General features: G+C 37.8%; 1 protein-coding gene across 1 annotated transcript in view; it reads left to right on the forward strand.

The window, feature by feature from the left end:
* Positions 1-263: 263 nt before the first annotated feature.
* The window catches only part of LOC149302656 (polypeptide N-acetylgalactosaminyltransferase 1-like), an 80853-nt gene continuing 59779 nt past the window's right edge, over positions 264-21337 (forward strand). Inside the window, exon 1 of the mRNA XM_089482214.1 lies at positions 264-402. Within this exon, the coding sequence (XP_089338340.1) occupies positions 264-402 (139 nt within the window). The remainder of the gene's footprint in view (positions 403-21337) is intronic.

The raw sequence follows: 21337 nt of genomic DNA on the forward strand, positions 1-21337 counted from the left end.
CATAGTATTTAAATCCTTCAAATTTTGGCAATTCTATTTCTATGATTTTTCTAGATTAGTGTATATAATTTGCTTTTGATTTAGTGCCCACTTTTAATTGTTTCTTTTCTCTTTACAGGACTTCAACTACTCGTAAAAGTGGATTACTGCTGCATTTCTGGTTTCTTTTTATTTTTATGACTTTTTAAAAATATTTTTCCTAAAATATTTTTTTTGCTGCCCTCCTATAGTTTTTTTTTTTTTGTTTGTTTTTAATTACTGCCATGAAGAAATTTGCGTACTGTAAGGTGGTCTTGGCCACCTCGTTGGTTTGGGTCTTTTTGGATATGTTTCTGCTGCTGTACTTCAGTGAGTGCAACAAATGTGATGACAAGAAGGAGCGAGGCTTGCCTGCTGGGGGTGGTGAGTTACGCCCCTTATGTTTTTTTTTTGCACACCCTTAATAACTCAGTGCTTTTATTTGTTTAGATTGCGTTGCTTTTTCATTTATTCGTTTGAATGTGCCAGTGAGTTTCCAGATGTGCCTGAAATGACTGCAGAATTAATCACTCCAGCACTTTTCCTAAAACTTGTTAAGCTATAATATTTCTTTGGGTTTAAAGACATGAAAGTAAGCAAATTCCATTCCCCTCTTACCTCAAGGCTCAGTGTATGCGCTTTATCATTTTGAGCCATTGCTTAGCTGTGAAATACAACATTATGCATCTTGTCTTGAAAAACTTGATTTTCCTTTTCTACTTTGAGGCAATTAGAGTACCTATGACACACTTTGATTACTCGGTACAGTTTCTGAGTACCCATGACGCTCTTAGAAACGTCCAGTCCACAGACTAGTTAAATAATGTTCTTGAACGGGGATTTGGAGGTTTCAAGTAAATTGTCCAAGCAAATACTAAGCTGTGTGTGTGTGTTTACATATCTATCTATCTATCTATCAGCCAGTTCAACTGATGGTCTTAAAAGAAACATATATATATATATATATATATATATATATATATATATATATATATATATTAGTGTGTGTGTGTGTAATACAAACCCCCCCCTTTGATATTTTTTTTTCTTTTGATTTATGTTCTTTGTATGCCTTTTTTTCCCCCATATGCCATAATATATGTTGTATACTAAAAGGAACCGTATTTAAATTTGGTAGACTTTAGATCCTGTTTTAACTTCCTATACTTTGTGTTAGGGAAGGTTAAAATGAATGTGTCCCAAGAGCTTGGTGCATTCTTGGAAGACCTTGTGTCCTAGACATTAGAAATTATGTCATAGGAAAATGAACACAGGGTGGATGTAGAACTTTCTCTTTCTACATTGTTATTGTACTCTTTGTGGACTGTACGCAATTTTTTTAATGTAGCTGATGAAGGTCTCAATATACCATATGGCAAAGGCCAGTGTACCGAATAAAGGATTTACAGCAGTATGTGATGATCCAAAATCAAACGGTTCTGAAGCCAGAAATTTGTGTGGTTTCTAGCCATGGAAGCCTACTGGCCACAGAAAATCTGAGTATTAAAAGTATTCCGTAATTTAAGATTCTAATCCGCTTTTACCTTTAGTAAAACATAATCTGGTTTATTATGGTTTATGACCCATGTATATAAGCTTATGTTTAACTATATTTATATTCTAAAGCACTTTGAACCTGTCATTCAGTTGAAAAACCTGTATCTCCAAAAAAAAATCAACACGGTGTTATTACTGTAGGGAGCAGCTGGTGTTCCATCCTTTGAAATGTGTTGAACAGCAGGTAGACAGGTATGCCACAACGTCTAATCAATTCAATTTCATATATATCTTACAAAAAAGATATTTTAGCAATATATTTTTTTTTTACCTATTCATCTTCCTTGTAAGAAATTGGTGGACGCTTCAGCCTTTTGTTGAAATAAAAGCATGACAAGTCTATGCATTGGTATCGGTGGCCAAAGTGGGTTTCTGTTGGCCACATCCACTCCAGTGTGTTATACCAGTGCCGCGGACTTCACCCCTGCCATCGGTGGCACAAATCTCCAGGAGTTACTTTAATGTTCAGTATCTTGTGGCTATGTAGGCTGTACTTAAGAAGATACCATCATACATGAAATAGCCGTCTGTCTTATTAACCGCTCTTTCATTAGCTACACTTACAGGAGGCATAATGCAAATGGTGTTCATTTTACTAAAACACCTCTAGTTAAAGGGGGGTTCCCACTGTTTTTTATTGGGTAGCTTTGAAAGTAGGGTGCACGCTTTGCTGCTTGTGTGGGCCGTTAGATGCTCAACATGCAAACACATTGCAGCCTACACTCTGGGTGGCATAATCAATGGCGTGTGCCAGTCGCCGAGACGTTTCACGTCGTGAGGGCTAACTTATCAAGTACTAGAGGATATTTTTAGGCATTTTACATTCTAGTAAAAGATTTGTGTGTATATTGCTTACAAAGTTATATATGAAACAAAAATGCTGGGAGTTCCCCCTCCTTAAAGTCTTGTTGCCCCCTAATCTGTAGCGTATTCTTTTTCCATCAATAGTAACATACCACTCTTTAATAATAAAATAAATAAAATAATAAAATAAATGCATCAAGCTAAAAAAACAGGCACATTACGATAATAACCTAGGACAGCAAAGACAAACTGAGGCAACTGTAATTTTCTTTTACCTATTCTGAAAAACTATAATTTCTGGGAAGCCGACTGTATTAACCGTAGCTGTGAATCAGACGTGTTTGTAATACTTTATCCCACAGTCATGCAAATGTTAGTTTAATTGAACATTTCCACAATGCCTGTTTTATCATTTTTATTTAAATACAGGTTTCCCTTACTAGCTGCTGTAAATATATTGTATTATATTTATATATATTTTTTTGTTGTTGAGCTGCGGGTATGTCCGTTTCTTTGGTTTCTGGAGATCTTCGTGCCGCTGCTGCTTTACCTTCCCTTGGGAGATGCTGTCATTGCTCTCTTCCCTCAGTCTGCGCTGCGGAGGAATTTCTGACAGGCTGCATCTGTCTCTCCAAGACTGAATAAAAAAAAAAACAAACACGTATATAAAGCAGAAACCCAAAACGCTGTAAAATCGGTGCCGTGCCAGTTTGCGTCTGCGATCTTTTGGAGCTCTTCTCCCCCCATCAGCCTGTTGCTTTTTGATCACCAGTAGTTTACAACATGTCATTTTTCACCTGTTATTACTCGTGTCGGAAACATCACAGGTTACCTTGGTAACCTGTTTTGGATTAATGATTTTGAAGGCTGGAAGTAAGTTTTAAAAAGCCCAGGGGGCAGTTTTGAAATGGCATCCGAATTATACAGTCGTGTTCCTGGAAGATCGCAATACAAGCTTTCACGGAAATGGAAATGGAAATGTTTTTTTTTTTTTTTTTTTATCTGTTTGCTTATTTTGAGTATATTTACATAGGAAGTGTGTGAATAAAGTAAGTGTATCACATGAAAACCTTTTCCTTTCAAAGCTTTAGAAATGTATCATAGAACATATGCTAATGATGAGGAAGAGGTCAATGGACAGTGTAAAGAGGAAACTTTACTAGCAGGTCCTAATTTCTATATTTGTACGTTATTTCCTTGCGGCGTTTATTTTGTTGTAGGTTAAAATCCTGCCCCTGGCGCTTGCTCATTACTCAAGTGAAGCCTCCTTTGCACAGGTGATGAAGCTTAGACAGCAAGGGCTTCTTGGGGGAATTCTGGCAACTGCTTCTGTACCGCAGCGTAGGACGGCAACGTCTCAAATGCATTGCAGTTCAGTAGCAAGGGAGTTAACAGAACTGTAGACATGCCTGCGTTCTCCAGTGTTATCAGCTGGCTCCATTCAGGCGTACCAAGAGAAGATGAGCAGCGAGCACCAGTCTGCCCTCGCTCCGCTCCGCTCATTGGCATTACCTGCTTGATTAACTCTTCACGTTGACGTACTCTCTAGCTGTCTGCACCCTTTTTTTATTTAGCTCTACGTAGTACTAGGATAAGAGTAACAAGGTAAAATGATTTGCTAGTTACTTGACTGAGGTATGCTCTTGAGGTCTAAATAAACGGGTTCCTTCTGAAATGTAACAGCTACTGTGTTTTTTTTTTAAAAATTGGGCTGAAGTGGTTTTTTTTGGTCTACCTCTTTTGATGAATATATACATTTGCATTTTAGCAGGATGGAAAGAATTCTTTTGCTGCAGGTTTAAAGAGTTGGCTGTGGGAAAAGATAGAAAAATGTGAATATTTTCTCTTGGCGTAAATTTCAGCCTGTTTATTTGGCTTGAGTACGGTTTGTATCCTAATCCATTCATTCATTGAGACAATGACATCAGATGTCAACAGAAGATACATTATTACAGCTTTTAGAGACGTTTATGTCCAACCAGAGTAGGTAGCCAAATGAAAGCATGACTGACACCAGTTACTTACTTCCACTTAACATGATGGTGTATATCCCTGCTGTCCTTGGTTCCACTTAGACCTGGCCTCCATGTAACCTGCTAACCTGCTAACTTCAACCGGATGCTTACCGACACTCATCTTAAAGCTTAATTACTGGAAACCTGCCTTTTTTTTGGAACATGACATTGATTAATGATGCAGCCAGAGCAGTTACGTTGTATATGTTAATGTTGTGTAAAAGGCCTCGTATGGTGATCGAAAAATCTCACTACAATATAAAAAAGGTAAATTACCTAAGGAAAAGAGGGAAAAAAAGTATTAGGGATGAATATACCTTTTTTGGAGACTTCTTAAGGTATAGAGAAATATGCGTGATCTTTACCCCCCTCTTTAAAGAGCGTGTTTGAGCTCTGGTAGTATATCCAATCTAATCTTCCTGTAATCACAGCAGGAGTCGCTTTTGTTATTTCTAATCCTTGGATATTTTCTTGGAATGATTTTCCATTTTACTTGGAGCCGTGTCCCTTCTTTTTTTAGAGGTTTGCATATTTTTACGGAATGCTTTATCTAGCAATACTAGTCCAATGAACATCCTCTTCAAGCTGATCATATAATTTATATCTAATTGATGACCTTATTAGTGATTTCTCTGTCCAAATGTTTGCTTCTAATCATTTTTGTGCTTTTCAAATATTAAAACCATTTATTTTTAAAACTAAATGCTTCAGGGGCTGTTAATTCCCTGTGATGTTACCACCCCTTAAGTGCACCACTTGGGACTACTTGACCTTTTACAGGCTGCACAGTCTAGAACAATCTGTTAAAATAAATAATTTTCTATCCTGACTGCATACAAAAGCTCAGCCGGGGGAAGGCAGAGTGTCTGCACATAATGTGCATATAAGTAGATTTGTGTCTTATATTTCCTGATCACTCCAGGGAAAATAAATGTTCTTTTTGTGAAACAGTACTTCAAGGGTGGAGGAGAGCTCAGTCCTTTTCCTTGAATTTTTGATTTCTAGAACTACAATATTTGTTTCATTGGGCAAAGCTTTTTCCTTAACTTGGTTTTTCTTCCTGTCCATGATAAAGTATACCTGCTAAGAGAATCACAACTTTACCCAGGCGAGGAACGTCTGCCTCCTGAAGGATTTTGGTTAATGATGGATTTGAGGTACTGTGTAATGGGTGGGTACGCCTTAGCCATATGTCCAGATGTTTTGCGGAAAATGCCACACACAGTTTATGGCAGTAACTTTATTGCAAAATCTCAAATTTTGCTAGTTCTAAGCACTTAAAGCACTTGGCAGTTTCCTTGGGTGGAACAAAATCTGAATTGTACTAGCCGTAGTTCATATATTTCAAAGAGTTTTGCCCCGTGAATAGCTGTCGTGTATTGTAGGCTTGCTAGCGGCGCATTCAGTTTGACCACTCATTTTTCTTCTAGAACAGCAATTTACGTGCATATATAACGTATATGTAAATCTAAAATATATGTCTATATATCTTATAGATGTATGCGTTTGCTAAGTATTTAACGCGATACAAAGATGAACAAAAAATGTATCTTACGCTTTACGTTCTATACATTTTGAAACTATAATCAGAAAAATCATAGTTATTGTTTTAAATTTCTTGACTTCCTAACGTATTTCAGCATTACACAGATCTTTCCCCCTTTAGCTAAACTCACCAGATACTACAATTAAATTCAAGGGGCATGAGTATAGTGTGTAGTCGGTGATCTTAGAAATGTTGGAAACAGGGATGTGTGGTCATTTTAATCTCTAATAGTAGCCATTTTTTTCTTTCCTACTTAATATAGTAGACTTCAAGCAGAACCTATGAACTTCTTGCTTTTCTGTATCCTCTTAATGTTTTTTTGGGGGGTGTCGCATCACTCCATGTTGGTTTTGTACTGTGAGTAGAAAGATGTATTTCAACCATAGCACTGTACAATGGGTAGATCGGACATAACAAGTAGTATATAACATACAATAACATACAAAAACAGGTGCAAGAGGGCCCTGCTCAAGTGGACTTACAATCTAGAATAGGAGATTCTGGGGTGTTATACAGTAGGCTCATTCATGTGTCTAAGTTCATTGGTGCTGAACGCCGTAAAACGCACAGTAGATTCGTACACTCTTGGCAGATAGAAACGAGTTTGTCTCCGTTTAATGTGTCCTCTGATATCGCTCACCTTTAAAACCAACAGGACCGTTAGGGCTTTGTCACTTCTGGGTAAACATCCTCCTTGTGCAAACTATATCAACATCTCTGGAGACGTGTGATCGCATGGAAGGCTGCAAATTAAACATTTTTTTCCCCTTTACTTTCTTGTCTGAGGTCACACTAATCCCTAGGAAAATGTTAATAAACCAATATTTGACCAGGTAACCTGAGAAGGTCTGTCTCAGCTTTGCTTCAGAATTCTAAAATGTGATCTTGCATGTTGGGGAAATGATGCAGCTGACGGCTGGTTCAGGTATAAGTTCTGAGGTTTAGAGTTACTGTAGATTTCTGTTGATAAAGGCTTTTACATTCGTTGGCGCTTTGCTCTTTATTAGACACTCATCCTTAAGTATTCATTTCATTTTTCATTTTTTTGCTGCCTCTGTCCTTAACCTTCCAATGTCAAGATGGAGCCATAACAGGCATATGATTTGTACCTCTGGCTACCTATTAAAGGGTGTGTGTTTTGTAATGATTTACAAGAGGCTTTACAATATTGATAACATTTCAACAAACACGTAACTTATTAAACATTAATATATACTATTGTGGCTCAGAGTACAAGTGTTATAAACCAGCATATAATATTCTGCAAGGAAATGCATAATCAGCTTTGTGATCAGTTTTCTAAAATGTGCTAGGGATCCCTGTTTGTTTTATTTTTTCGCACACCATGGTAGTTTTTAATGGTGAGATTTAATTTCAAAAAAATGCTCACCAGTTCTGCTAAATGTCCTTTGCATAACTCCAGCCCAGCTACAGTTACATAATTTCTGTTGACCTGGTGAACCACGAAAGCATTTTATGTGCCTAATTTTATTATGCTTATTATAAGATAGAACGGAAGAATGAGTTCAATGTGTTTGATAAGTTTATTAACTTATTAAACTAGTTCTGGTTTGACAGTTTCCACAAGCTGACAAGCATGCATAAATAATGCACATATTCACATGATCATACAAAGGTCCACTTTCAACAAGCTGATTCAACTATGCATTAAGAAGATCCAACTTCGGTCATGTTATTCCGATGGAAACATCTATAGAGTTCTTCCCATACTCTGCTCAGGGCCCTTTTATGATGCATGGTGAGTTGAAATGTTTAATGGCTAGTGCATTTCATAGTCCTCCGGGTTAAGGCTCCAGGCTATTACAAACAAAAATCTGATCAGCTCCAGAATCTGCGTTAATCGGTGTCTGCACTTAGGAGACCCCAGTGTACAGCCCTGCACGGGACTGTTTTCTTAATTCTGCTGCCGCTGAATTTCTGAGCATTGCTGCCAGTTCCCCGCAAAGTGTGTTCCCAATCCTGCCAGCTCCCCGCAACGTGTGTGTGCCCAATCCCGTCAGCTCCCCGCAACGTGTGTGTGCCCAATCCTGCCAGCTCCCGCAACGTGTGTGCCCAATCGTAGATCACTTTCTAAGGTTGTTTAATCAAGTGACCTGCCTGGCCCGTCATTGGATGTTAAGGGGTTAATGTATAAAAGTTTAAAAGTTTTCCTCATGGAAGATTGGTGGCAGCTTCATTGTTGTCTGATCAATTCTCTGTCCTTAAATCGTCTCCCTCCGCCACACCCTGACCTTACAAATGCTGCCTGATCAATAGCGATCAGCACTGAAGTCCCCTGAATATATACCCCTTGGTATATTTGTGTGAATCCCTGCTTAAACACCACACTGAGCTGACTCTTAATGGCAGTACTAATGAAGTCTGTTCCTCTATAGGCTTTCATCGGTCAGTGTGTGTCTGGCTGAATATGCAAAAATAACATAACAGATACAAAAGAACTGATTTAAAAAATCAATTTTTAAAAACATATTTTAATCTAATAATTGTAACAATAGTAAAATGGGAATTTTCTTTTAAGTATAAATGGAATAGGGTGAATACTCATGCAACGCTCTGGTTCTTGGAGTGAAGGTGCTCCTTCGAGGGGAAGAAAGGGTCTCCCAAAAAACTGTACCACCAGTCACGACACGGCACAACAGTCTGAACAAGAGAACACTTTATCGGTACTGGACATGCTTTGTTATAACCATTTTAGCACTGGAAAGGGAGCTTACTTAGAAAACAGCAAAGGATTAGCATAATTAACACACAACATACTAGCAAGGGATTGTGCAGACAACACCGGCACCAGATTTATCTCTTCGCACATTCAACAATGGTGAATACACAACAGAGGTAAAGGGATTAGGGAAGTAATACTTAAATGTAGACTAGACAGTGCATGAGTCTGAATACACACAGATTTAACGAAACTACAAAATGTTACAGTCCCAATAATAATCTTAGGACACATGTTCTAAACAAATACACAGTAAAGTATACATAAAAACATATCAACAAGGGTATAACTAGAATAGCTACATATTAACAGTACTATGTGCAGTTACAGATACCTTTCCCTTGTGGCATGCAAATATTACTTAATTACATCTGTCAACAACATCGCATCTTTTTTTTTTAATTTTTTTTTACTTTATAGAATTAAAAATGAGATTTGGGGAAATACAAAATTACAAAGCTGAAATCCAAATGTGACCCAAAACCAATTTTATTGCGTTCATTATTAGCTTGCTTGAACATTTTATTATTTTATTATTGACCTTTAGTAAGCACTAACATATCACTTAGCACTGTATAATTTAGTAGGGGACAGTTAACAAGTACATTAAAAATAAAGTCCCATTTTTAAATAGTTCTTTGTCTAGGAATATATTTCCAAGGGTTAAAAATTATCGAATTTTTGGATTAAAGCCTCTTTTTTATGTCTTTTAGCAATCCCTTGTTTTCTAATATGCAGTATTTTTTTTTTTTTTTGTGTCAAACTATATACTCCCACACATTTAACCCTTTACAATAATAGTGTATGTATTGCTACTATAATCAATTCTATTGCTCATCTTGGACCTATGACATATGTGTTAATTTCAAAGCATGTCTGATTAATGGCAGTTGAACAGCCCCATATCGTTATTAATCTGTAATTAAAAGCTCTGCAGCCTTTCATTAAATGTCAAAATAGATCACATCATATTTCTAAAATGGCATATCTGAAGGCAATTGATCAGCTATATACTCTGTAAGAGAGGTCTCCTGGGGGGGCTTTTAACATGGCTTTCATTGTTTTTTTTTTTTTTTGTTTTTTTTCCTATTTTATTTTTATTGAAGTGACCAGCAGTAGATTTTTAGATTTCTGAGGTTGATGTAATGCATAATAATACATTTAAGCCTTTACTATTTATAAATACTAGCATATTTAAAGCCGTCACTTTTCCCAAATCCTTAGTTTTCCAGTTCAATAAACTAAATACATGTAATGTTTTTTACAGATTTAAATAATTTCAACTTCTATATTTATGATAAGCATCTCAAGTTTTCTGTTCTTAGGCGCGTGATCATTTATTACATGCTATTAAGTTATTTGACCTATCCTGTTTGGTGGCATGTGATTGGTTCATACCTCCTTTGTAAGAGAGGTAACTTCAGGACAGTAAACAGACTAAGTACGCTAGATACCATTTGTGTTGGATCTGAGCTTCCCTCTGGTCAAATAATCTATTCCCCTTAAACCAAGCAGCTCTAAGTCAAATATCTTAATGGGAAACATGCAACATCTCTCTCAAATTCATTTTCCTTGCGCAAGACCCTACTAAAATACTGATCAATTTCCTTGTTTTCGCCCATCTGGATTATTGCTGGCCTCCCCATCTCCTGCCTTGCACAACTCCAATCCACTCTGAACACCTTTGCCACACTAATCTTCTTATCCCGTCACTCTCCATCTGCTGCTTCACTGTGCTTGTCTTTCTACTGTCTACCTATATCCCATCGGTTCTCCCCACCTTCAAGATCTCAGAAGACGTTCCACTCGACCCATGCAACCGTTGAGTCTTCTTCACCCAAACAGTCTCCTATCTTCCGTCTCATTCTCACAACCACCTAATAGATTGTAAGCTTGCAAGAGCAGTACCTTCTGATTTTGTAACAATGTCTTAACGTGTATATTGTCAATATTAATTTTATTCATTTGCCATAAGAATCTGTTGATTTTTAATGTAAAATGTAGTGTATTGGTAACAAAACTTTAACCTGTAAGCAGTTAAAAAAATAAATTAGATTTTTGCATTTTCTTGTCAATGGGAAATAAGTCTTATGATTTAACAAATTATGTAAGCTAACATATCAAAATAGGTTTAAAAAAGTGAATGTTTTAACATTTGTTTAAATTACACAGCATCTGATTGTGCGTACATTTAATATTTTTGGTTTAGCTTGAATGTTCTGTCGTTATACCCACCTGGTGTCAAAAGCCAAGTGGTCAATGTAATTGAATTCACTTAGATTGATTTCCTGCCCAGTTTGATGACCGTCACATCTTGAAAGTCCTTCATAGTCTATCAGCATTGATCTCTTGTTCACTTCTCTTGTTTTGTGGAAAATATATTTTGCTAGAAAAAAATACACATATATTAAGGGCCTAAAGCTAGAGTTGGAAGTCTTTTCCTGGTCAATATACTCACACTGAGCTTCAGCCTGTATGTGATGAAATGAAAATACAGTTCTTGTTGCGATTAGTTATTTCTCCCGTCACCCAATCTGTATTTTGAAAGCTACAATCATGAAGTCTACTGATTTGAGATCCTGCTGAAGTTTGCATGTGTGAGCACAAACAATGCACCCGTGATCATTTGTAGTTCCATTTAGTACCTTTATCCCCTGATAAATGTGTACCTGTGCGTAAGTAAGCTGTTCATTGTCGGGTATTTTGCCTGCGCCATGCTATTTCCAACTCCCTGAACCTGCATGTTGGCCAAAGCTGGTCTCTTCTGGATGGACAAGTTCTTGTGGACGTCCGGAAGTTGCAAAGACTACTGCTGAAGGGGTGGGGGAACTCAAGACGACCTTTGCTTCCATCAAGCTTAGTATTTGGTTCGATGCGGCAGTAGCATACTTGCCAATGGAATTCTGTTACAGTGTTTTGTTTTTTTAATGCATAACTATATTGTATACTTCTGGAATATGTATCCAATATTTACATAAAATAAATAAGTAGAGTAAGGAAAATTGTGAGGGTGGTAATGTCTTCTATCCCTTTTTTAAAAATATAAAAGGTTTAAACCTTAACTATACCACTGGCACAAAGGTGTTTCACATTGGCTCTCCATTTTAAAGGGTGGTCATGCCCTTTATTCTTTTCTTCAGTTACCACTGAGGGAGTCAACCTGAATGACCTCCATATGTCCTCTACCCAAGTGGCTGGATCCCATTAGTTTCACAGATAAATAGCGGATGCTTTATTTTTACAAAAGCAGCAGCAGCTCTGTGATAAAAAGAAACAGACATGGGTGTTCCTTTTTTCCAGGCTTTAATTATAACACCTTTATTTAGTACTGTTATTCGTCTGTTAGTTTACTCTCCGCCACAATACCTGCAGGGTGTGAAGTTGAAGCACAGACCTACACGTTTACTTTCTTCATCAAAATTGTATTTAAAGTTCGGTAATTTGCGTTATCAGACAAACACTCATTAATTGATTAAAACGTCCTTTTTAATCACATGATGTAATGCATGTTCAAGACCCGAGAATCACTTCACGATGCTGCTACTGATCTACATTTTAAATTATGCCTATATCCTCTACTAAAAAAAAATGTATATGTTTAGATACCATTTAGACTAGTATGCCAATTATGTATGCATACATTTATTTTAGGGCAATAAATACATTTTCTAGCTGCAGTGTATCTTAGCTACTTGCCAGGCACTAAAAAGTTTCACATTTTAAAAGGAAGCACAGATGGCAGGAAATACACTCACTGTATGTATGGGTCAATTTTCAGCATGATTTATATGACCGGATAGAGAAAGCAAGCTGCCAGTTTGGCTTTGACATTTATTTTCCAATTGTTTTTCTTTTATTTTTGCGTCACGGCATGCTAATAAGACAATTTGGCTGTGGACATCTTGGCTGAAGCACCGAGATAGACTACAATAGTTAAATATCAGTAGATGTTAGGACCTTGGTTCTACATTATCAAAAAGATTTTAATAAGCTAGTTTAGTAGTTTTTGTTTGATGCACAAAGTTTGTGTGAATTGTCTTCAAGGGGCAGGCATCAAATAGGTCTGAGAGTCTGCCAGAGGTGGCAACTTCTGAAGGTATTAGAAACGAGGACAACAGCAGGGCCCTCTCCACCTAATCGATTTGTCTTTTTCTGTCCTATTCTAGTCTTGTCATACCCCTTGAATATATGTATTGTATTAAGTGCAGCCTAAATTGTTGGCATTATATAAATAAAAGAATAATACAAATAGCAGCTTTGTTCTGCAGTGGGACGGCCAACCCACGACATTGAGTGTACTATAACATTTTGTAGAAATGATGTATATGTTCTTTGCGTTTAATTGCTAAAATATTTTTATTTTAATTTGAATGCAGTACTCAGATTATTAGTTTGGAATCAGGGCAGAGAGTGATGTTACCATGTCATGTCCCTTGTTGTGTTGCATACCAGCTGTTTTGTATGCGACGTCGCACATCTGGGGTGCCCCATTTGGCCATCCATGTGAGTGACGGTACTTGACTGCAGTCAGCACGGAACTGGAATGAAATATATTCAGGAAGCCTTAGGAACGTGTGTTTTAGAGCAAATGGAGTCATCAGTCATTTAAAAAAAAATGAGAACAGAACAACAAACACTAAACTCGGCAGGATGCTTCCCAGCCAAAGCTGTGTAGATGCAAAGACAAAAATAATGCAATAAAGCCTTATTTCTGATACAGTCAGAATAGTTCAATTTGCATCTGGTAATAAGGTAATTATTTAGCAAAATGCAAAATAAATAATGTGCATCATCTCAGAATGGCATTGGGCTCCTCCTGAGAGGATTGACCCCCCCCTCCATAGTTTCAGTGATTAATTAGTGTTAAAAGTCAAGTTTTACAATCGGTTTTTCTTTGGTGTTTTGATTCTTACTATACTATATTGTACACAACTCATCTCTGTTAGATTATTTAATTTGACAATGAAGTGAAGTGATATTTCACCTGCCAGGCTTGTAGTGATGCTCCAATACAGCCTTCTCTTTCTTATTGTAGGATCCTACTTTCCTAGGCTACAGTTTCACATGGTGTTTTATAGCTGACCTTTTAGACACCGAGTGTATAGCCTGTAGCACAACGTTAGCACAGTGACAGGGATGTGACTAACTGTACAGTTCTAGTCACTTTGTCATTACCTTAACACTTTGCTATAACTTTCTGCGTGTGACTGTACTCTCAACCTGTCCTGCATCCCAATATCCTGATTGATGGATTATTATTGTGCTATTGTTCCGATAACGTCTGCTGTTTCTTTGGACATTAGAATGACACGTTCATCTCCTGAAACAACAATGATTTCATTATAATCGCCCTAATTACATTCCTAACCCTGAAACCAGGACTACATTTTTTCATAGGCAACATTACAACTGGATTACACTCCTTCTCACGACACGAAAGGTAATTTTGGCTTATTCACTCACTGAGTATCCCACTGGAAATGAGTGTCTTACTGTGTGATGCCTCAGTCTGTCTATCTCCATTTACCCATCCTACCGCTGCTATCTGTTTAATAAACATTTAATTGGTTTTATATGTTAATACGTTCCTTGGCCTCTATTACTAACTCGCAGAAATCAGATCTTTGAAGTAAACCTGTATTTATTTGCTGCTTAGGTTAAATCAGGTGCATATGTGATTTGTTCCTCTCTACACAGTAAAATAGTGCCATCTTGCTAGGAAAGATACTGTCATGACTCTCGATATGCAATACATCCACGTAACCTATAGCATGAAGCTTGCACTTTGTAAATTACCCTATTTGCTCGCTTATAAGATGACTGATTATAAGACAACCCCCCAACATTTGAATATTAATTTAGGAAAAAGCCTGAATATAAGACTACCCTATAAAAGAAACAAGTTTTACTAGTAAATATTAATTCATATGTAAGCTATGAGAAAAATGCATTTTTTGTTCCCTTTTATTTGCCAACCTGCCCCCCAGATATGCCTTATACCCCCTTATATGCCACTCTGCCTCCCTGATATTCCTTTTAACCCCCTATATGCCACTCCAGGAAAGCCCATATACCCCCACATATGCCACTCTTACCGTCCCCTGATTTACCAGTGCTTCCCTAGACTTCTCCCCCGTGCTTCGGATTCCTTGGTGTGTAGTGGTGGCAGCCAGTGAAGGTCTGTGCGATGCGCACAGACAACCTATGCTGCTGCTGCCAACACGTCCGCCGGGGCTTCTATGAACAAGTACCGGAAGGTCATGTGATGCTGGAGCTCTGTCATAGAACAGAACTCCACCGGCTGCTGGAGAGGAGGATCCGGGTCTCCTGCAGCGCTGCGGGGGATCTGGATCTTAGTCTTGTAGTCTCGCCGGTATTTGACGTCTGATTAGAAGACCACCTTGAGTATGAGATGATGGTCTTATAATCGAGCAAATACGGTAATACCTTTTCTAGAGTTGGCGTAAGGAATAAATCTCTATAATGAGTTCTTATTTCTTATCGTTTACCAAGGAATGTGTGTGTATGATTATAAGAGCCATGGAAAATTTGCTGAGGAAATGTTTTAAAGCGTCAAAGAAAATTGATACTGCCTGTAAGAGGAAAAGGAAAGATCACATATTATAAATTCATGCTTTCCATACAGTTTGGGTATACATTCCCTTTAATGGCATGATAGAGGTTTGGTAACCTAGCTCATTGACTAAATGTCTATTGTTTTGTCATAATAAGATAATACAAGTTTTAACAACCTCTCATCTAGTACCCATGTCTCTGCTGGGCTGCCATCACAAGTCTTGGTGCCCATTACAGGCTTAAGGTCCCGGCCCCTATATCCCTCCCATTGCCTCACTCATCGCCCACCTTATGATCCTCCCATATCATGAGCCCACCTTATGAGAGCAAGTTAAAGCCTAAGGTTAGTGCCCCCCCCAATAACGTACAAACTCTCACTCGCAAATATGCATATTGTTTCTCCTCTCCATCTTATACACACACTTTAACATTATATTCTGCCATAGACATGCTCTAGCACAGACTAACCTTATACACAGAAACACACAGCTTCCTCCCCTCCGTACCTGATTCCACTAGAGCTCGCTTTGTGCAGTTGCCACTCAAGTGTCTCCCTACGGCTGTGGGGTCACGTAATGCATGTTACGTGACCCCACTGAGCACATTAGCTGCCATGCCCCCACAGCACCCCTTCTCAGCACTCTTCTGTGACCAAGCAGCGGGGCCTAGCCTCCCTGCTCTCTCACAGCCCCAAAACACGATTACCAGGTGTACCCTCCTGGTGGTGGCCCTGTATCTCTGCATGCTTCATTTTGCTTTGCTGTACTTTCCAACTGCATGTTCTTTGCCAGCAAGCTAATTAAGGTCTTAGTAACCCAAGTCATATCACCAGGTAAAAAATGTCAGCTGATTCTCAGTGACTTCATTGAAACCATTTTTTACACTGCTTCTAATCAAGAGAGTATCATCTGAAACTTGTTTAGAACAAAGGGCAAAAATATATACAAATCTGTAACCTGTTTAACTGTTCATTTGATTTGGCCTTTTGATTTCTCTCCTTAAAAAACGGAAACGCCTTTATTTATGTTCATCTTAGGATGTGAGAAGGGATCACTGAAGAACAAATCCTTTTTTCCCCCAGGCAACGAGAAGGTCTTAATAATTTATCCAGTATAATTCCAAAGCCCACAGCATGAAAGAACAGTTAAACGCTCGCACAAATCCTATCACATGATTTGTTTACTGAGCTACGGACAGCATTGAGAGGACCAAAAAATAACAGACTTCTACCTGCAATAATTTCCTCATGTGATATGCCTTTGCTTTAATTTCAATGAGATATGTGTAAATGTTATATATATTATATACATAGTGCTATGTTGCCCAAACATTGGAAGTTTTGGTTATAGAACAAGTGAATACATGTGTTTATATATGTGGTTTTTTTTTTTTGTTTTTTTTATTGACATTACTAACATACAGTTACTGTTACCATCACAGTTACAGAAACAACATTTTGGCCTTTTTTGCTGTTAGGAATCACACTTCTATCATACCAAGTCAGCCAGTACATGCTGGAATCTGGGTATCCCTGGGCATGATAGGAGTGTGATTTTTGGCCACTGATATATCGGTGCATCCCTAGGATTTGTAGTAAAAAATATACTGCTACAAAGGGAGAAGAGGGCCCAGCTCAATACCTTCAATTAGCTTTCAAGCTCTAAAACCTGAAGAACCTTGTTAGAAGATTTTAACATGCATTAAAAAAACAAAACTACATTTTTGTGTGCTAGTCTGTTCCTTTAAAACCAATGCAAATAGTCTGCATACTTTGCAGTGCTGCATACAGTAACAATGGTTAGCATTGACAAAATAAATACTAAACTGGGTATTCCCCTTTAAATTTAAGCTTGAGCACAGCAATGCTTGGGACATTCATGAACAATCGTGCCTGGGCAGCAGTAACCATATGGTAAGAGTAGAGCTGGTACTCTATGAATACTGTGCTTCATTGGGCTACATTTTTTCAGTATCCATAAGAGTGGGGTGCGCTGTGTAAGGGTCAGTATCAAGAATTAAGAGTCAAAACAGCTTTGTTCTTGTATTATATCAGATGAGAGATAGCATTTAGTTTTATAAATCCTTTGTGACTTAGCTGTCAGTTATACATTTTCTTGAGAAGCATCCATTAACACGACAATCCATCTCTGCACACAATACCCTTTGAAAAATAAATTATATAGAACCATTCCCAAATGAAATATCTATTCCTTTCAATGGTTGAAATCAAATATTGATCCCGAAACTCGTGGTGGCTTGCCAAGTCAACCTTCATTTTCTTGAAGTTTTTTTTTTTTTCTCATTTCACATTCAGAGTGTAGTGTTGTGGAACGTTTTGCGAGATGGCATTTATGACGCTATGCTTCGAAAGTGGTAGTTTAATTGATGTTACTACATAATTGACACAAAAGATCTGGAACCTTCTATTAGACTGTGCTTGTATTCAGAATAACTAGTCGATACGATAAAACAGACATTTATTTGCAAGACAAAGACCATGAAATTGACATTGAAGATATTAACTTGTGCTGATGCTTGAAAAAAATCCCAGTTTTTCTTTCTAAAACTGTGGGTTTTGGACAAAGTTGTTAGCAGGCAGCCACAAGTACATGTCTGTGTCTTCCATGTTATTGTTGAATGAAGAACTCAAGCTCTAAGACATACAGAGGTCACAGTGATTGAACTATGCATGTTGTCAAACAGCAATAGCTAGAGTGCTACCCGTTTCAATAAGGTTGCAATCCATCTGTGGAAAGGCTTGGTTGGGGGGGGGGCCCTAATTCTTCAAACTGTGCTGACCCACTTGCATAGAGTCATGTAACTTGATGTTGCATGCCTCTGCGGTAGTAGCGTGTCAGCTCTCACTATGGATCTGCGCGTTAGGAGGGTGTGTGGATGACTGAGTGAGTGTGTTGGAGTTTGTTAATTATGGGGGATAAAAATACATGTAATTTATACATGTGTATAAAATGCCCCCTCTCCCTGCTTTGTTTGTGATCGTAGGGATGACTATTATGCTCAAGAATAAAACAGATATTACTGGATTTCTTGGCCTTCTTTGCTGTCATCTAGTCATTTGTAAGGCCCCCTGATGAAGCCGGCTTGTACGCCGGTGGAGCGTGTTAGGTGTTTTATAGCTCCTAGCTGCACCAGTTTGTCCCTCGTACCTTCAGCTTGATTAAAATGTGATTGCAAGACCCGTAGGACTTTATTACCCTACTAAGTAGTGGGATAACATATGCTTTGGTGTCATGGTTTTTCCACTAGATAGCTAAGGTAATAGTATTGAAAAGGTTAATGCTATCCCCTCCCCCAACAACCACAATTAACATCAACTAGATGGGCTGAATGGTTCTTATCTGGTGACACATTCTGTCCTCTAATGAAACATAAAAGCATTACTTAAATAGGAACTATATTCATATGCACAAAATAATATAAACAATATTCCCTAAAAATATTTTTTTTCTTGTACGCTTATACATCCACAAACGAGAAATTATCATTTAGAGTTATACCTTGGAAAACAAAGCAGAGCTGCAGCACTGCTACAGAACAGTATCTTGCATATCTTAGTTTTGCCATACTGGGAGAATGATTCTTGATCAGGAAGGAAATGGCTACTAGTCTACATGGTGTTATCCTCCAGAGGAGCACTGCGATTTATACGTGTTGCCGATATCAATCATATGCAGTAATGGAGATGTCTATTACTGCGGCATAGGACATAAAAGCTTCCATGATTTACTCTTACAAGGTCTTAAAAACACACTGGTTCACTGCACTTATTAAAATGTTATATTTATATGTACATACACACACCTTCTCTATGTTGAGTTACCATCATAGAGCCTTACCGCGTTCTTCTTCAAAGAAATGTACAGGTCTCAGTGCCTATCCTCTTCTTTAGAAGCCATCCTATTGTCATTGTCTGTTTCGTATATGCCTGTATATTGGCCGTGAAAAGGCTAGGCAGATCCATTTTACAACCTTTACAGCACGGTTATGATATCCCACTCTCTTGCAAAATACTGTTTATTAGTTCAGGGGTCTTGAAACATATCTTTCAGGAGGGGAGCAGTGTCACGTCAGTGCTGTAAGAAATCTGCCATACGCTTTGTGTGCTACAATAATTTCCTTTAATGTAAACTAGCACATGGCCCCTTCAGCTGCCGAAGATAGCCTTTGCTGTTAACAAGGCACCTATTTAGTTCTTCACCTAGATACTATGGAGAAATGCTGCGTCCAGCAACATGGGATGGAGATCCCAAGTGATCCAGTAATACTCCAGGCTTGGCCAGTAATTTGTTCTGCATCTGTTGGACATCATCTGTCACAGTTCGGTCTCAGTTTGTCTATTGAGCTGATGGAGAATCCGAAGCTAGTTTCTGAGATTGTTTAGTTGAATAAATATTTCCATTTAAAGGGACACTTTAGTGTCTGTGTGCAGCTCCAGAAACAATTACCAATACACGTTAAAGTTCTTTTAATATGTGTTCGTTTTGTACTGGCTTTGGCCGCTTGAAGCTTATCACTAGATGGAACGCACTTCCGTTAAAAATCGGTGGGAATGCTTCTTGCATAGGTGTGAACAAGCACAGGAGCTGATGGAGAATCCGAAGCTAATTTCTGAGATTCATCTCCTCGGTTTCGTGTGACGTTCAGCCTCTGATGAAGCATTATTCTTGCACCAGCTAGCATGTTTTGCAAATGAAATTGCTATATTTGCCACTTAACATTTCAGGTTAGATGAAATAACCAATAGAAAAAGGGAAGGACTACTTTAAAATGTTAAGATGATTAATTGCGTGGATGAAAATGGGTACCATGTTCAGACGATTTGTGACACTCCTCTATTAGTCATTCTTGAAATGAGAGATTTCCATGGGCACACCTACAAGCAGCTGGCAAAAATAAAATGCCTGCTTCTGTCTCTGCTCACGATGGAAGTCATATAATTGCCCAACTCCTGATGTCTTTTAAGAGCCTCTTACGTTTCTCTATAAACATTCATTGCTCGACAGTGAGCAGAATGTTAATAAGAATTCTCCCAGCTTCAGAGCAGACATGGTCATTTGAAGGGTGGCATTTTAGTAGCGTATGATAACTGGGATTCTTTTTACGGATGTACAGTAAGCTCACTTTTTTCCTAATGATGGAGTATATTCGCTGGACTCCAGTGCTGTCGTCTTGACCTCCTGCATGGAAACTGTCACCTCTCCTTTACTGTTGATGTTCCTGCGCTGCTCTCCCGCAGAACTGAAAACAGCCAAAAAATACACTGTCAGTATTTGTGTTATTAATTCTTGGCACCCTGAGCGCTTAAGATCCACAGCTTTCACTTTTTTATTAAAAAAATTACTTTTTTGGCTTAATCTAATCCTCTTTAACCATCATAACATGCAGTCAAATGATTTACTCCAAGAGTATGTTTTCTTGTACAACTGTCTAGGCTTGGTATCATATCATCAGATGCATTCAACAAATGTTTATTTTGTAAAAAAGCTGACCAAAATAATGAGATGGGTATTTTCATCAAAACTTTCAGATGTATTTACATTCTTATAGTAATTTTGTCCAGTATGTTTGAAAGGGCTGTAGGTATAAAATATATTGAACATTTTAGAAATTTTAGACTATTACTTAAGAAAGCTTGCAAACTTGTAAGATGTCCTTTCAATGGCATGATTAACTAGGTGATATTTTTTATTCTGGATAATAGTTATACACATTACATGTAAAATAGTTCTACTTGACTTAATATGTATATTTAATGCCATACCCTGGCATTAATGGTAATGTAACATTTAGCTCAGAACAGAAATTACACCTACATATTAGAACCTATGTTTTTATGTATGTATGTGTACATAGTTACATAGTACATGAGGTTGAAAAAAGACCTAAGTCCATCCCTAGCTCCCTATTGATATAATGAAATCAAAGTCATTTGAAATTAGGTAAGTGCACCGTTTCTAAGAATTCCTCTTCTACCCCAGAAACGTAGAAATGGCAGAACATGGCTTTATAAACAACTGTAAATAACACATTACAAATGCCTTACTCTAATCACACAATTTG

This window comes from Sceloporus occidentalis, unplaced genomic scaffold (genome assembly GCF_023333645.1).
Source record: "Sceloporus occidentalis isolate IW3139 unplaced genomic scaffold, rSceOcc1.0.p SCAF_18, whole genome shotgun sequence".
Classification (NCBI taxonomy): Eukaryota; Metazoa; Chordata; class Lepidosauria; order Squamata; family Phrynosomatidae; genus Sceloporus; species Sceloporus occidentalis.